This window comes from Podarcis tiliguerta, assembly GCF_965153285.1.
Source record: "Podarcis tiliguerta genome assembly, chromosome: 17".
NCBI classification, from domain to species: domain Eukaryota; kingdom Metazoa; phylum Chordata; class Lepidosauria; order Squamata; family Lacertidae; genus Podarcis; species Podarcis tiliguerta.
In genome coordinates, this window is record NC_139550.1 from 35,234,445 (window position 1) to 35,247,544 (window position 13,100).

Sequence of the window (13,100 nt, forward strand, 5' to 3'; positions counted from 1 at the left end):
TCCTCTGCCCATTGAGTAATTACGGAGTTTTCACCAAGCGTAGCAACTACAAGCGAAGGATTTACAGACCAGAGAATACTTTTGGCATTGGTGCCGCAACCAATCTACTTTTGAGGACATCAAGAACAAGATAAGTGTGTGGCAGGGAGGGTAAACTAATCACACAGCCCACCGGGTGGGTGGGTGGATACATCTCATACCCCACAACATGTCCCAGAGGAAACCACAATCTCACACCAGAGCATGGCTCAAAGAAAACGGGATATTGAGGGGAATGATAACTATGAACTAAAAACTTTCCGAATTTTTACATTGGCCAAGTCACCGGGAGCTAGTTGCTTCTCGTAAGCCTGTTCAGCCAAGGTGGATGCACCACTTTGCCTCTCGGCACACTGGGGGGAAATTCTGATTGCTCTCTTAGTGACTCCATGTATAGAACCAGGAAAGAGTTTCCGGTTAATGCAGAGCAAAACACAATCCAGAGGAGTGGATTGCCATCTCTGCTCTCGCCTCCCGCGGCGTGCTGTTTGCACCAAGAACACAAGATACTTCGACTCGGTACCTGAAGCCACCACACAACACAGCCTCGCTCGCCTTTACAATCTTTATTATAGAAACCCTTTCTCATTTCATATGCACAGTGCTCAGTTTTACATTCAGGCCCCCAATATACAATCTGTACAGCAGTGAATATTAAAAAGACACGCAAGACAGTGACTCTGCTGCTGTGAACCTTGGTCCGTCACAGAGGGAAGTGGCGAGAGGGGTGGGGGTGGGGAGAAGAGCCCTCCTTTATCCCTCCTTCACCCCCCCTCCCTTACCCCCCCCAAATATGATCTGGATTCAATGGGCAAAAACAGAGATTATTAAACGACGTGACCACTTGTTGTGCAGTTGTGAAGAGGAAAAACCACCACATTTTTAGAAAAGCTTTTAAATGAGAGCAAGGGGTTTTGTTTTCTTCGTAACATTGCGGGGGCGGTGGCATGGTTGAATGGGGTTTGCGAAAGGGTCTCTCTGCCCGTGCTTTTTAGACATGGACAGGCAGCGCTGCACATTGAGGCTGCTGAGTGGCAAACACCCATGTTTACAGAGATCTTCCCACATGTGAAAAGTCTGCCTGCCCCGTTTTCCCGTGGGAGCCACACTCGCCCACGAACCAAGTCAAATTTCGCGTTCACAGCTGTAACAGAAACCCCCGCGGTTCCCACAGCCACCATAACAGGCGGCCGTTTCAGCTTCTGATGCCACCCCGCTTTCAACATAATTTTTTTAATAGATGAGGCACTAAGCCTGTGGCCCTCAAAGGTCTCATTGGGTCATGGGCACTGTTATGCAACAACCTCTGGGCAATGACCGGGGGGGGGGGGCAGGGGCGGAGAGAGACATGTTCCTCACCTTTGATTTGAGATGAACTGAAAGCAAGAACTCTCATTCTATAGCACCCATCGCAGTTTCACCTGCCAGGAAGCAGCTGGAGTTTTTTTTTTAAAAAAAGGAGATTGCATTTCCCTTACCTGGAGTCCCTTTTCTGCAAAAGTCTCCCCAAAACACCCCTTGTCTGAAGTGGGCAGGAGGATGAACAGAAATTGCTCACGGGGTGTGTGGGGGGGTGTAGATTATTTCCCCCTTTCCCGGACATTTTTAAAGGGAACTGAAATTCCACAGTCTGCGCTATGCATCCTTTGGTCCCCAACATCTGCAAACCCCTCCACGATACATTCCAGGGTCTGGGGGTGAAAACGCCACACCCTGAACCCACAGCACCAGGGCAGAAATGTTGCACCACTCCTTGGGAACGCAAGAGGGTGTAACCTGCAGCAGTTAAACCCTTTGGGGGGGAGTGAGTGGCAGTGGGGTACAGCAAAGACATATCCCCCCCCTTAAAAAAAATCTCAAATGGGAAAAGTTTAATAATGTGTAGGAAGAACTTGAGAGGCATCCTTGGCCTCCCCCCAGTTGTGTGTCCAGTGTTACGTGCAACAACCCCCCTTCACACTCTCAATTTCTCTCTCTCTCACACACACACATACACACAGATATATAGATATAGTATATAAACCCTGCCAGCAGGGAATTCCCGCCCCCCCCCCAACATGGTGTAACACACGCACACACGAGGCACCAGCGAAGAAAAGAAAGAGAGACCAAACTCCATTTCCCCTTGGGGGAAAAAAGCAGAGTGGGGGAGGGGGTCAGACCAATGTCCCTGGGGGTGGCTGCTCTGTGGAGTCCAAGCTGTAGAGGCCAGCAGAGTCATCCATGTAAAGGAGTTCCCCAAAGGGTCTTGAGAGGGCATAGCAGGGCATCAAAAGGCGGAAAGAGAGGGAGGGAGAGAGAGAAAAAGAAGAAGAAGAAAAGAATTAGGCAAGGAGGAGCACAGCAAGAAGTATAGATATCTTCCTTTCATACCATGACAGTCCACCCCAAACTCCAGCCCCCTGGCAGCTCAATTGATCCCCTTCAGATCCTTCGGAAATGGACCAAGAGGCAGCAACAAAAGGGTGCTCCTCCACCCCCCCCCCAAAATAATGCACTTTTAGTGGGTGGGGAGAAACAACAACAGAAAACAAAGCACAATAATTCCCGAGCAGTTGGGGAAAAGTGCAGCGTGGTGGAAGCGCCCGGAAAAAGAAGAGAGCAGAAAGACAGAAAGACAGACAGACAGACTCTGAGGAAGCAGTGTTAGGGGGTCGGGCGTTAGGCAGGCAGGATGAATGGGGCGGATGCAGTTACCGGGGCAAATAGTGCAGTCGCGCCCCATACCTGCCATATAGCGGCTGCCCGGCGTAGCTCACTGAGTGGGGCAGCCCCCCTGGCGCCCCATAGTAGCCCGTCTCGGGGTTGGCGGCAGCTGGCTCGTAGTAGCCGCGGAGCGGCTGGTGGCTGGGGTGCGAGGGTCCCCGTCTCTCCAGCGCCCCCCGCTGGCTGACTCCGGCGTTGCGCAGGTACCAGTCCCGGAGTCCCTCCAGGGCCAGGGCTTTGTGGAAGTTGCGCTGAGGGGGCAGCGGGGGCCCGTAACCGACCTCCCGGGACTGGGGGGGCAACAGCGGGCCGCAGGATTTGGTGCGGGCAGCCGGGCGGGCTCGGCGCTGCAGCGGGCTCTCGGGAAAGGCCCCCCACTCCAGCTGGGGGGGCCCGTCCCGGCGCGAAAGGTGGTCGCCGCCGCCCCAGCACCTGCGTTCCAGGTAGTAGTCCAGAAGGAGGTCGTTGTAAGGGGGGCGAGGGTTGCGGCCAGAGATGGAAGGGGTCAGGGCCTCCGCACTTTTAAAAGGGGGCGCAGCGGGGAACAGGGGGTCATCTGAAGGGGCCCGCTCAATCAGGGCTTCCGAGCTGTTGCTGCGACGGGTCCGAGCGGCGAAGAGGGAGGCCCGGTCAGCGCTGGTGTCGCGGCTCGGGGGTCCGAGCTGGGAGTCGTGGCTGCCTGACCATTGCCGGGGGTGCAGAGCTGGGGCCTCGGACCTGAGACAGAGAAAGAGAGAGGGGGGTCAAGAGAAGCCGTTCCAGATGTTTGTGGAACCTGTTGCAGATGTGAGGAGAAAGTCACAGGTTTGGCAGTCATGCAATAATTATTTGGGGGGAAACAGGTGTATCACATAAAGGTAAAAGGTAAAGGTACCCCTGCCCGTACGGGTCAGTCTTGACAGACTCTAGGGTTGTGCACCCATCTCACTCAAAGAGGCCAAGGGCCAGCCCTGTCCGAAGACACTTCCGGGTCACGTGGCCAGCGTGACATTGCTGCTCTGGCGAGCCAGAGCCGCACACGGAAACGCCGTTTACCTTCCCGCTAGTAAGCGGTCCCTATTTATCTACTTGCACCCGGGGTGCTTTCGAACTGCTAGGTTGGCAGGCGCTGGGACCGAACAACGGGAGCGCACCCCGCCGCGGGGATTCGAACTGCCGACCTTTCGATCGGCAAGCCCTAGGCACTGAGGCTTTAACCCACAGCGCCATACTCTCTGATAATTCTTCTAGGGTATCTTAAAGGAAGATGTGAGATCAGAACATTCTAATTTAGATGGGGCTTTGTTAACAGCTGCCAAAATATTGAAATGGCATACTCCAATAGTTCCAACACAACAAGAATGGCTTGATAAAATTTGTTGCCACTATGACTAAATTAACAGAAACGGTCTGTTTAAGGCAAACATAAAGGTAGAGAAAGATCCCCCTTTATTAAATATATGAAACGAGAACATCAACTAGAATTATTTAAACCTTTTCAGTGCTGCAGGTATTACAATTTACGATACAGAAACTTAAAACAATAAAACAATATTTAATATAACATTTTAGAATGTATTTATAGCTGTATCACATGAGGTTAAAGTTTATTTTAACGTAGAATGATTTAGATGTCAATTTGGTGACTGTCAGAATACAGTAGGTCTATAATTATAAAAGCATCTATAAACATGTGACTTTCGTATCTTGTAATAATAATTATGATCAGTGCTTTTTTCTTTCTAAAAAAATGTTTAGGGGTACTCTCATTTTCCTACGAACGGGATGCGGGTGGCGCTGTGGGTTAAACCACAGAGCCTAGGACTTGCCGGTCAGAAGGTCGGTGGTTCGAATCCCATGCGCTGCTCTGGTTTGCCAGAAGTGGCTTAGTCATGCTGGCCACATGACCCGGAAGCTGCACGCCGGCTCCCTCAGCCAATAAAGTGAGATGAGCACCACAACCCCAGAGTCGGTCACGACTGGACCTAATGGTCAAGGATCCATTTACCTTTACATTTTCCGACTCATATTGAAATACTGCCCCTCAATAAGGCCAAACTTAGATTCACAAAATGTTTAGGGGTATGCGTACCCCTGCACCCCCCCCCCCAGAAAAAACCACTGATTATGATCAGCTAAACTTCTCACAAATTCCACATACACCCCCACCCCACTCTGCCTCCAGCCCAACCTCACATCCAGCCCCTGGGGGTGGAAACCCAGCATTTTGCCTACCTGAACTGGTGGCCGCCTGTGCAAGCACTTCTTGCCAGCACTGGGGTTGCAGGCACACTCCGGCCCTCAAAGCTGGAAGCACTCCTGGGGAGCGTGCGGCTTGGGCTGAAAACAAGCAAAGACAAAATCATTCCTAAAAGAGCCAGTCCCATTCAGCCCCTACGTACACCACGCTGTACATGTTCATGTACAATTAGCCTCTCGCCCTGCAGCGTGATTTGAGCTTTTCTGTGCATTTTGTTATTCTTGAGAAACGTAGAAAATAACAAGATATATTTATCCAAAATTCTTCAAACTTACAAGACCCTTTAAAAATTAGCTGATGAAGGTGAATACATCGAAACAGGGCCCTGTCCTGGTTTCTGATCCATAATTTAAGATTGCTAGGCAGCAGTGGCGTAGCGTGGGGGATGCAGGGGGGGCTGGCCGCACCGGGCGCAACATCTGGGGGGGGGGGGCACGCTCACACTCGCAGCTCTCTGCCCCTACCTGGCTCACTCACTCTCTCTCACTGCAGTGCTGGCTGTGCAAATCCGATTCGAGCCGCCGGGTCGCCGCCCACTGTGGAGGGGAGGGTGCCAGGCGTGCGGTGCGGTGCGGAGAGAGAGCGAGGGACTATCTGGGGGAGGGACAGTGCAGCGGGGGGGGGGGGCACAAATTACTTGCCTTGCCCCAGGTGCTGACAACCCACGCTACGCCACTGCTAGGCAGGCATCGTTGTTGTTTTTTTAAGTTTCTCTCTGTTGAAGAAACAAACCCAAACACCCTGCCATAGAAGGCCAGCACTTGGGTTACAGTCTAGCTCACTCCCTTTCTCCGTCATAGGCCAGCTTTCCATTGGTGGGGAGCTGTGTGTTTTTCATTTTTATGTGGGGCAGCATTCAAAAATGGCACCCTGCCTCTTCAGCCTGACGTTCTCCTTTTGCTGCTCGTGTCCTTGCAATGGGCCCTTAAGGGGGCTCCCTGGGCATCAATCAGTTCAGCAGCAAACTCCCTCCTCCCTCTGGTTCACTTTGTTACTGGAGAGACACATGCAAAAGGCCAAAGGCATCTCCTAGTCACCTGGCAGGGCTGGCAACAGAGTTCCTGCGGTCCTTGCCCTCGTTGTACAGGTCCGGCTGCAAAAGCCGCCATCCCGGTCGGCGGTCGGGGCTGCTGGAGATGGCACGCAGGTGATCTCGGGCCTTAGGTGGCGAAGGACGGTCAAAAAAAGTCCCCTGGTGGTTGGAGACTTTGGAGGGGTGGAAGCTGTGGGGGTCGTCTGAGGACAGAGCACAGGGCACAGAGTAGAAGCATCCACACACCCCTACCTCGGCAAAAAACAACAACAATAAAAAAAATATGGTAGTCCAACAGTTTATGCTTTCTGAACATAAATGTGATCATCCTCAGCCTGGATATTTCAGATGCTGATGACGCCACGGTTGCAGGTTTGATCCCCATAAGGGACAGCTGCATATTCCTGCATTGCAGGCGGCTGGGCACAATGCAAGGGAGAAAGTTAGAAGTCCTAGCAGAAAGGGGCAGAAAGTATGCTGTTATGCAGCTGCTGCCTGCAGTCTGGAATGGTACAGCCCAGGAGCAGTTTTACCATAGGATGAGGGTCCTTCGGAGGAGGACCAGGGAGTTCCTAGAGGAGGTACCAGCTCATCCGACTCAGTTCCCCCGCATGCTGCATCAAACTGGGTTCTGTGCTCTGATCCGGCTGGGCTAATCAACAGCACTGCTCAATGCTGGGGCCACACCTGCTCCTCTGTTCTCCTGGTGCCCCAACACTGTGGGGACAGTAAACGATGCTACAGGCCAATGAGTCACCCTCCTTAGATGTGCCCATTTTCAGGGCAGAAAATAAGTAACACCAACAAAGCTATTTTGGCCACGTTACATTTGAGGGTTTCTTCGCCACCTTTGATTTGGTCTGGCAAATGTGCTATGAGAAGGTTCTCTTCCCCCACCCTGACCCCTTCCACATTAGTACATGCTTCTTCCAAGAAGCTGACTCCAAAGTAGGGTTTATTTTCAATTCATTCATTCATTAAGACGCCACCCACAAACACACCCCTTTATACTAGCAGACGGGCAGGTAAGACTTTGAGCACACTTATGCAGAGTCTCTTTGCTTCATCATCTCCGGGGCAAAAGATGAGGGACCAAGTGAGCCTGAGCCTTCAGCATCTCTCATTTGCGGTAGTAGTAATAATAAATAATAATAATAATAATAATAATAATAATAATTTATTTATATCCCGCCCTCCCCAGGCAAAGCTGGGCTCAGAGCGGCTAACAACAGTAAAAATAGAACAATTTACATAAAATCAGTCAATTAATTGAAATACATTCTAAAATCAGTTCAGAATCAAATTAATGGCAACCATTGGGCTACAGTTCTATGAGGATTACCGAAGGAGGAGGGGGGGTCATACTGTGCCCTGGCCAAAGGCCTGGTGGAACAGCTCTGTCTTGCAGGCCCTGCGGAAAGATGTCAGGTCCCGCAGGGTCCTAGTCTCTTGTGACAGAGCGTTCCACCAGACCGGGGCCACAGCCGAAAAAGCCCTGGCTCTGGTTGAGGCCAGCCTAACCTCCCTGTGGCCTGGGACCTCCAAGATGTTTTTATTTGAAGATTGTAAGGTCCTCCATGGGACATACCAGGAGAGGAGGTCCCGTAGGTCCGAGGCCATATAGGGCTTTAAAGGTTAAAACCAGCACCTTAAACCTGACAAAGGAACCCCTTTAGCCTCTTGTCATTTACCCAGAACCACCAACCGCTCCCTCCTTAATCTAGGAAAGAAACGCAGGGGGCCGCAGTCCACACTTACCATTTTCATGGCTGGCTGATTCGGAGAGGGAGCTGCTCTCTGAATGGAAAGCCTCTTCTTTTTTGTTTTGTTTTGATGAAAGAGAGATAAATCAGGGAACAATCAGAAAACAGGGTGTGATGACTAACATTCCTCAGACCATACCAGAAGGATAGGGTGGGCACCGAGCAGCTTGGGTAGGAGAACGGCTACCTTCACACAAGTTCACTCCTACAAGAGGAGGAATCATGGTAGGAAACCCTCACATTGCCAGAAAATGCACTCACTCTATTGGGCTACCGGGAGAAGGGACACCTTTTGGAGCAAGAGTCCTTATCCCAGTGGAAAGCTGTCAAGGGCTGCATTCCAGTAGTGGTTAGGGCCACCCACAAAATATACCCTGGAAGGTCTCCCTGCCCCTGTGAAGCAGATTTTGAAGGTGGAATGGAGAGGAAGGGGAAGATGTTCCATGGCACAAACCATAGGTGGGGAACATGTGGCCCTCCTAGCGTTGCTGGACTCCAACTGCCTTCAGCTGCAGGCTGCACGGTTATTGGTGGGAGCTGGAGTCTGGCAACACGTGAAGGACCTCTCTGGCTCCTCTGGGCACAAGCAGAAATCTTCTGCACAAGTGGTACAGCAGGGTGGACTGCACCCACAGATGGCAGGGGGACAGGGTTTAAAGGTTGGGCGAGCAACGCACCATGGCTTCCTCTCTGGGAGGGCCCTTTGCCTAGTCGCACCCGGAACTCTGCCACCTGAGCCTCCAGCTCCCGCAGGCGCTGGGCGGCATCTGCCTGGACCTGCCTCCGGCGGCGGCGCTGCTCAGCCGTCAGGTCTGGAGCCACGGTGAGGCGCCGGGCGGCCTCCGCCACTTGCTGTTGCAAAGCCAGCTCCTGAGTCAGCTCCTCCAGGGAAGGCGCTTCCTGCAAGGCAACGGGAAGATTGTCAGAGCCGCCCCTGAAACCCTCCTCTCTCCCCACCACTCGCTCTCCCCTGTCCCCTCCGCTCACCTCATTCTTGAGGGCAGTGGGAATTCGGTAGGCAACTGCCGTCCTCCGGCGCACAGGCTGGGGTCTTTCCCCTGGTTCCAGGGGGTATTCAGGAGGCAACTGTCCTGTCAGTTCCTGGCAATGGGAAGGGATGCAAGCGGCGTCTGTCAATACTGCCCAGGTGAGGCATCCGGCGCCAGGCTGAGACACCTGGGCATCTTCTGCGCTCAAGATTAAAATTCTGCACCAAGACCAGCTCTATTTTGGTAGCTCACACAAAACCAGCCAGATCTGCATGCATTTACTTGTTTTGCAGTGCACTTCCAAAACCGATCTGTCGCGGTTCACAACCTCTAAAAGCTTGACTTCAATAATTTCTATTTGATTTCACAAGTGTAAAGTTATAACGCCCTCCCATCAGATGTCAAAGCGATAAACAACTACCTGACATTCAGAAGACATCTGAAGGCAGCCCTGTTCAGGGAAGTTTTTAATATGTGACATTTTAATGTATTTTTCATCTTTGTTGGAAGCCGCCCAGAGTGGCTGGGGAAACCCAGCCAGATGGACGGGGTACAAATAATAAATTATTATTATTATTATTATTATTATTATTATTATTATTATTATTACAATACCAAATACATTTTCATATTTTAGAGATTTCTCCGAAACTCCAGACTTCCCGCCATCCCCTCCCTGGGTCCTATATTGTCAACGTTTTCAACTGCGTAATATATTGAAGAAGAGGGAAAGGATTTGTTGAACCAGCTAATTTGAACTAGAATACAAAAGAGGGAGGTGCGAGGAAGTCGAGGAAATAAGCAAATGAAAGATATAGATATGAAATTTGGATGTGTGTTTAAATGTTTTTGTCTTTTTTGTTGTTGTATCTTTTTTATTGTTGATCTATTGTCTGTTGAATCTATGTATTGTCTTTACTTTTTTTCTTTTTATAATTATAAAACATCTAATAAATATTATTCAAAAACAACAATAACAACAACTGTGTAATATTTCACCGTCCGTATTTTGCATCTCTCCATATCGCCCATGGTATTTGTTACGTTTCGAGTGTTATTAGGATCCTGCTAGCGTTTTCATTCGCTTACAGTGGTTCTCCTAAATAAACCTTCCCTGTTCTTTCTTGAAAAAAATAAAAAATAAAAGCTTTACTTCAGGGATGATGAATCTATGTCCCACCCAGAGGCTGCTAGACTCCATCTCCCATCGTCCTTGAACACTGGGCCTGCTGATGAGAGGGGCTGAAGGGAGCTGGACTCCCAACAGCAACCGGAGAGCCACAGGCTCCCCACCCCCGTCCTAGATGATATGAATCCAACTTATCTAGAATAATGAAAGGTTGGATGGAATCTTGATGGTCAACTAGCCTTCTCCCCCCTTGTTCAACGCAGGACCTGCAGTGCAGCATCATGAAGAGTTATTTGACAGTGGAACAGGCTGCCTTCAGAGGTGGTAACGAGCTGCCCTTTGCTGGAGGGATTTAAACAAAGGCTGCTGCACTGTGGGATGTGGGATGCAACACAAGGAAAGTGCAGGGAGCCAGAGTTTGGCCATATGTTTGGCAGGACATCCTGCCGGGCCAAACTCTGGCTCCCTGCACTTTCCTTGTGTTGCATCCCACATTAGTCATACTCCAGAGCAGACCCACTGAAATTGGTGGATGTGGCTAACTTGGGTCCATTCATTCCGCTGGGCCTGCTCTGAATATAACCTGCTTGAATACTGCTTGGTTCTACTCGTCTTTCCCTCTGGCGTAACAGAGAACAATTCTGCTCCATCTTCTGTGTGACAGCTCTCCAGATGTTTGAAGATGGCTGTTGAATCTCTCCTTCATCTCCTCTTCTCCCCCCCGGCTAAAAGCGCCCATCTGTTTTTCAACTGTTCCTCAAACCACTTGAGTTTCTACACCCCCTGATCCATCTGTCTGCTCGAGTTGCGCTCCAGTTTGTCAATGCCGTTCTGAAAATGTGGCGCACAGTGGCCTGACCAGCCCAGGCTGGAAGTATTATTTCTCAAAGAGGCCTTCCCCCTGTGTGCTCCTCTTCATGCTCCCAGGCCCAGGGATGGAACTCTGACCTATTCATGTCTAACAAAGCACAGAGCAGGGCCTACTTGGGGGTGGCATCTGCTGGCATTTTCTTACATGTGGAGGAGGACAGCCAGCCCATTACCCAAACTCTTTCCAATGTCAGCTTTTAACTAGAGCGGCACTGAAATCTTGAGGAGACATTTTTTCCAGAGAAAAAGGTTTTTCTTTTTTTCTTAGAAAAAGGAGTCCGCTTGGCAGAATTTTTTTCATGATTGAGAATCGCATTGCCAGGGACGGAGAACTTTAAAGCGTTAAGACCAGAAGGCGGAAAATATGAAAACAATGAGAAGAGGCAGGACTGAAGATTTGGAGATATGCTTCAGAGGTCCAGACTATGGGGAGCCCGGAAAAATTAATAATTACAATTTGGATTACAATTTGGTCTTTTTAAAATTTTAGTGTCTTGTTTTTAATTGGATTATGATGTGGATATGTTGATTGGCTGTTTTTATTGGAAAATCAATAAAAATGTTTTTTAAAAAGAAAAAGGAGTCCACTTGGCAGAATTTTTTTCAAACACCCTTCACTTTATTTGGGTGTGTGTGTATGTGTGTGTGTTGGCCACACAACCTGTCCCCTTTTTAGGGAAAAAAGCAAGAAACTGTGCTCCTGCCACTGCGAAGGGTGACCTCCTTCCCCTAGACACCACTGGATCGCTGTTCATCTCCTGCGTTCCTCTGCCCCAATTTCTCTACCCACAAATAGGGAGGAGAATTTCAAGAGGTCTCTACTTTTTACTTCTCCTCGGATTCCACCTTCTGCTCCCCAGCAAACACAGACCAGGAATTTGCCCTCTTGAAACAGAGATTCTCGAGAATCTGCCGTCTGACGGGACACAAGCTGCTTTCTACATCCAGGGACGATTTCAACTTTCCACGCCACCGGAACTGTTTTGGCTAGTCCTAGAGGCAGCGCCAGCCCCTCGCCCGCCCACATCAAGCCGTGCTCCGGACAACGGGTACTCACAGCCTCCTGAAGGCAAATGCGGCGCAGCTCCTTAAGGCGCAGGCTGAGAACTTGCTGGAGCGACCGCTGCTTCTCCAGCAGCTCTTGCACCCGCTCCAGCCGGATCCGCGGACAGAGGTCCCGCTGCAAAGCCTCTGCGGAGGAAAGAGCGGAGCAGATGATTAAAGGGGGGGGGGGCTTCTCCAGCCTGAGGGCTGCAGTCCTTTGTGGGCAATGTTCTGAGGGCCACATGCCAGGGGTGGCCAGAAGCAAGAGCTAGCAGAGCAACAAACTCAAATTTCACCTTCTTCTTCTTTTTTGAAGATAATCTTTATTGATTTTATAATTACATACTATGCATATAGGGACACGGGTGTTGCTGTGGGTTAAACCACAGAGCCTAGGACTTGCTGATCAGAAGCTCAGTGGTTCGAATCCCCGCAACGGGGTGAGCTCCCGTTGCTCGGTCCCTGCTCCTGCCAACCTAGCAGTTCGAAAGCATAAATAGGTACCACTCCGGCGGGAAGGTAAACGGCGTTTCCGTGCGCTGCTCCGGTTCGCCAGAAGAGGCTTAGTCATGCTGGCCACATGACCCAGAAGCTGTACGCCAGCTCCCTTGGCCAATAAAGCGATATGAGCGCCGCAACCCCAGTCGGTCACGACTGGACCTAATGGTCAGGGGTCCCTTTACCTTTTTACTATGCCTTTACTTTACATTTACTCCTAAGAGTTGACTTCCCTCCTGCCTTCTTCTGGCTTTTTAATGTCGTCTCTACGTTTTTCACATTGCCTTTATCGATTTTGTATATTGTTCTTCTTTCAACTTTATCCATACAGTGTCTATATACAAATAAATCTTTCTGTATGTACACGTCTTGTTGTTTGTCTATATTCATTTACAGATACAATTAGTTACCTTGATTGTGTTTTACATTTTAATTCATATTGTCATTAACATCCAATAAAGTTTCTTTTAATTTCCCATTATGAAGTTTATTTCCATTCTGCTGATTTCACTATTTCACCTTATCCTCTATGTAAGATAAATTTCCCCCATTCTTTTTGAAATGTTCCATCGCCCTGTTGTCGAATTTCCCCCGTTAATTTGGCTATTTCCGCATATTCCAAGACCTTGTTCTGCCACTCTTCTGGAATATGAGGAAATAGTCAAATTAATGGGGGAAATTCGACAACAGGGCGATGGAACATTTCAAATTTCATCTTTGTATGGTATGCGAGTTTCTACACCCACACACATACACAAAACACACCCTCCCTGTTTGTCAAGAGGCAGGA

At 49.8% G+C, this 13,100-nt stretch overlaps 2 protein-coding genes across 11 annotated transcripts in view; one reads left to right on the forward strand and one right to left on the reverse strand.

Moving 5' to 3' along the window:
• LOC310667604 (organic solute transporter subunit alpha-like) overlaps positions 1-13,100 on the forward strand; it is a 95,069-nt gene that overhangs the window by 71,402 nt on the left and 10,567 nt on the right. The window lies entirely within an intron of this gene.
• CCDC120 (coiled-coil domain containing 120) overlaps positions 591-13,100 on the reverse strand; it is a 43,864-nt gene continuing 31,354 nt past the window's right edge. For 5 of the 10 annotated variants that reach the window (XM_083420130.1, XM_083420128.1, XM_083420131.1 and 2 more), the window contains exons 3-9: positions 11,826-11,959; positions 8,768-8,881; positions 8,458-8,680; positions 7,776-7,832; positions 6,022-6,265; positions 4,960-5,064; positions 591-3,462 (exon numbers count right to left, since the gene is read on the reverse strand). In XM_083420130.1, the coding sequence (XP_083276256.1) occupies positions 2,733-3,462; positions 4,960-5,064; positions 6,022-6,265; positions 7,776-7,832; positions 8,458-8,680; positions 8,768-8,881; positions 11,826-11,959 (1,607 nt within the window). In that variant the 3' untranslated portion in view covers positions 591-2,732. The remainder of the gene's footprint in view (positions 3,463-4,959; positions 5,065-6,021; positions 6,266-7,775; positions 7,833-8,457; positions 8,681-8,767; positions 8,882-11,825; positions 11,960-13,100) is intronic. The other 5 variants (XM_083420136.1, XM_083420135.1, XM_083420137.1 and 2 more) reach the window with 3 other exon arrangements.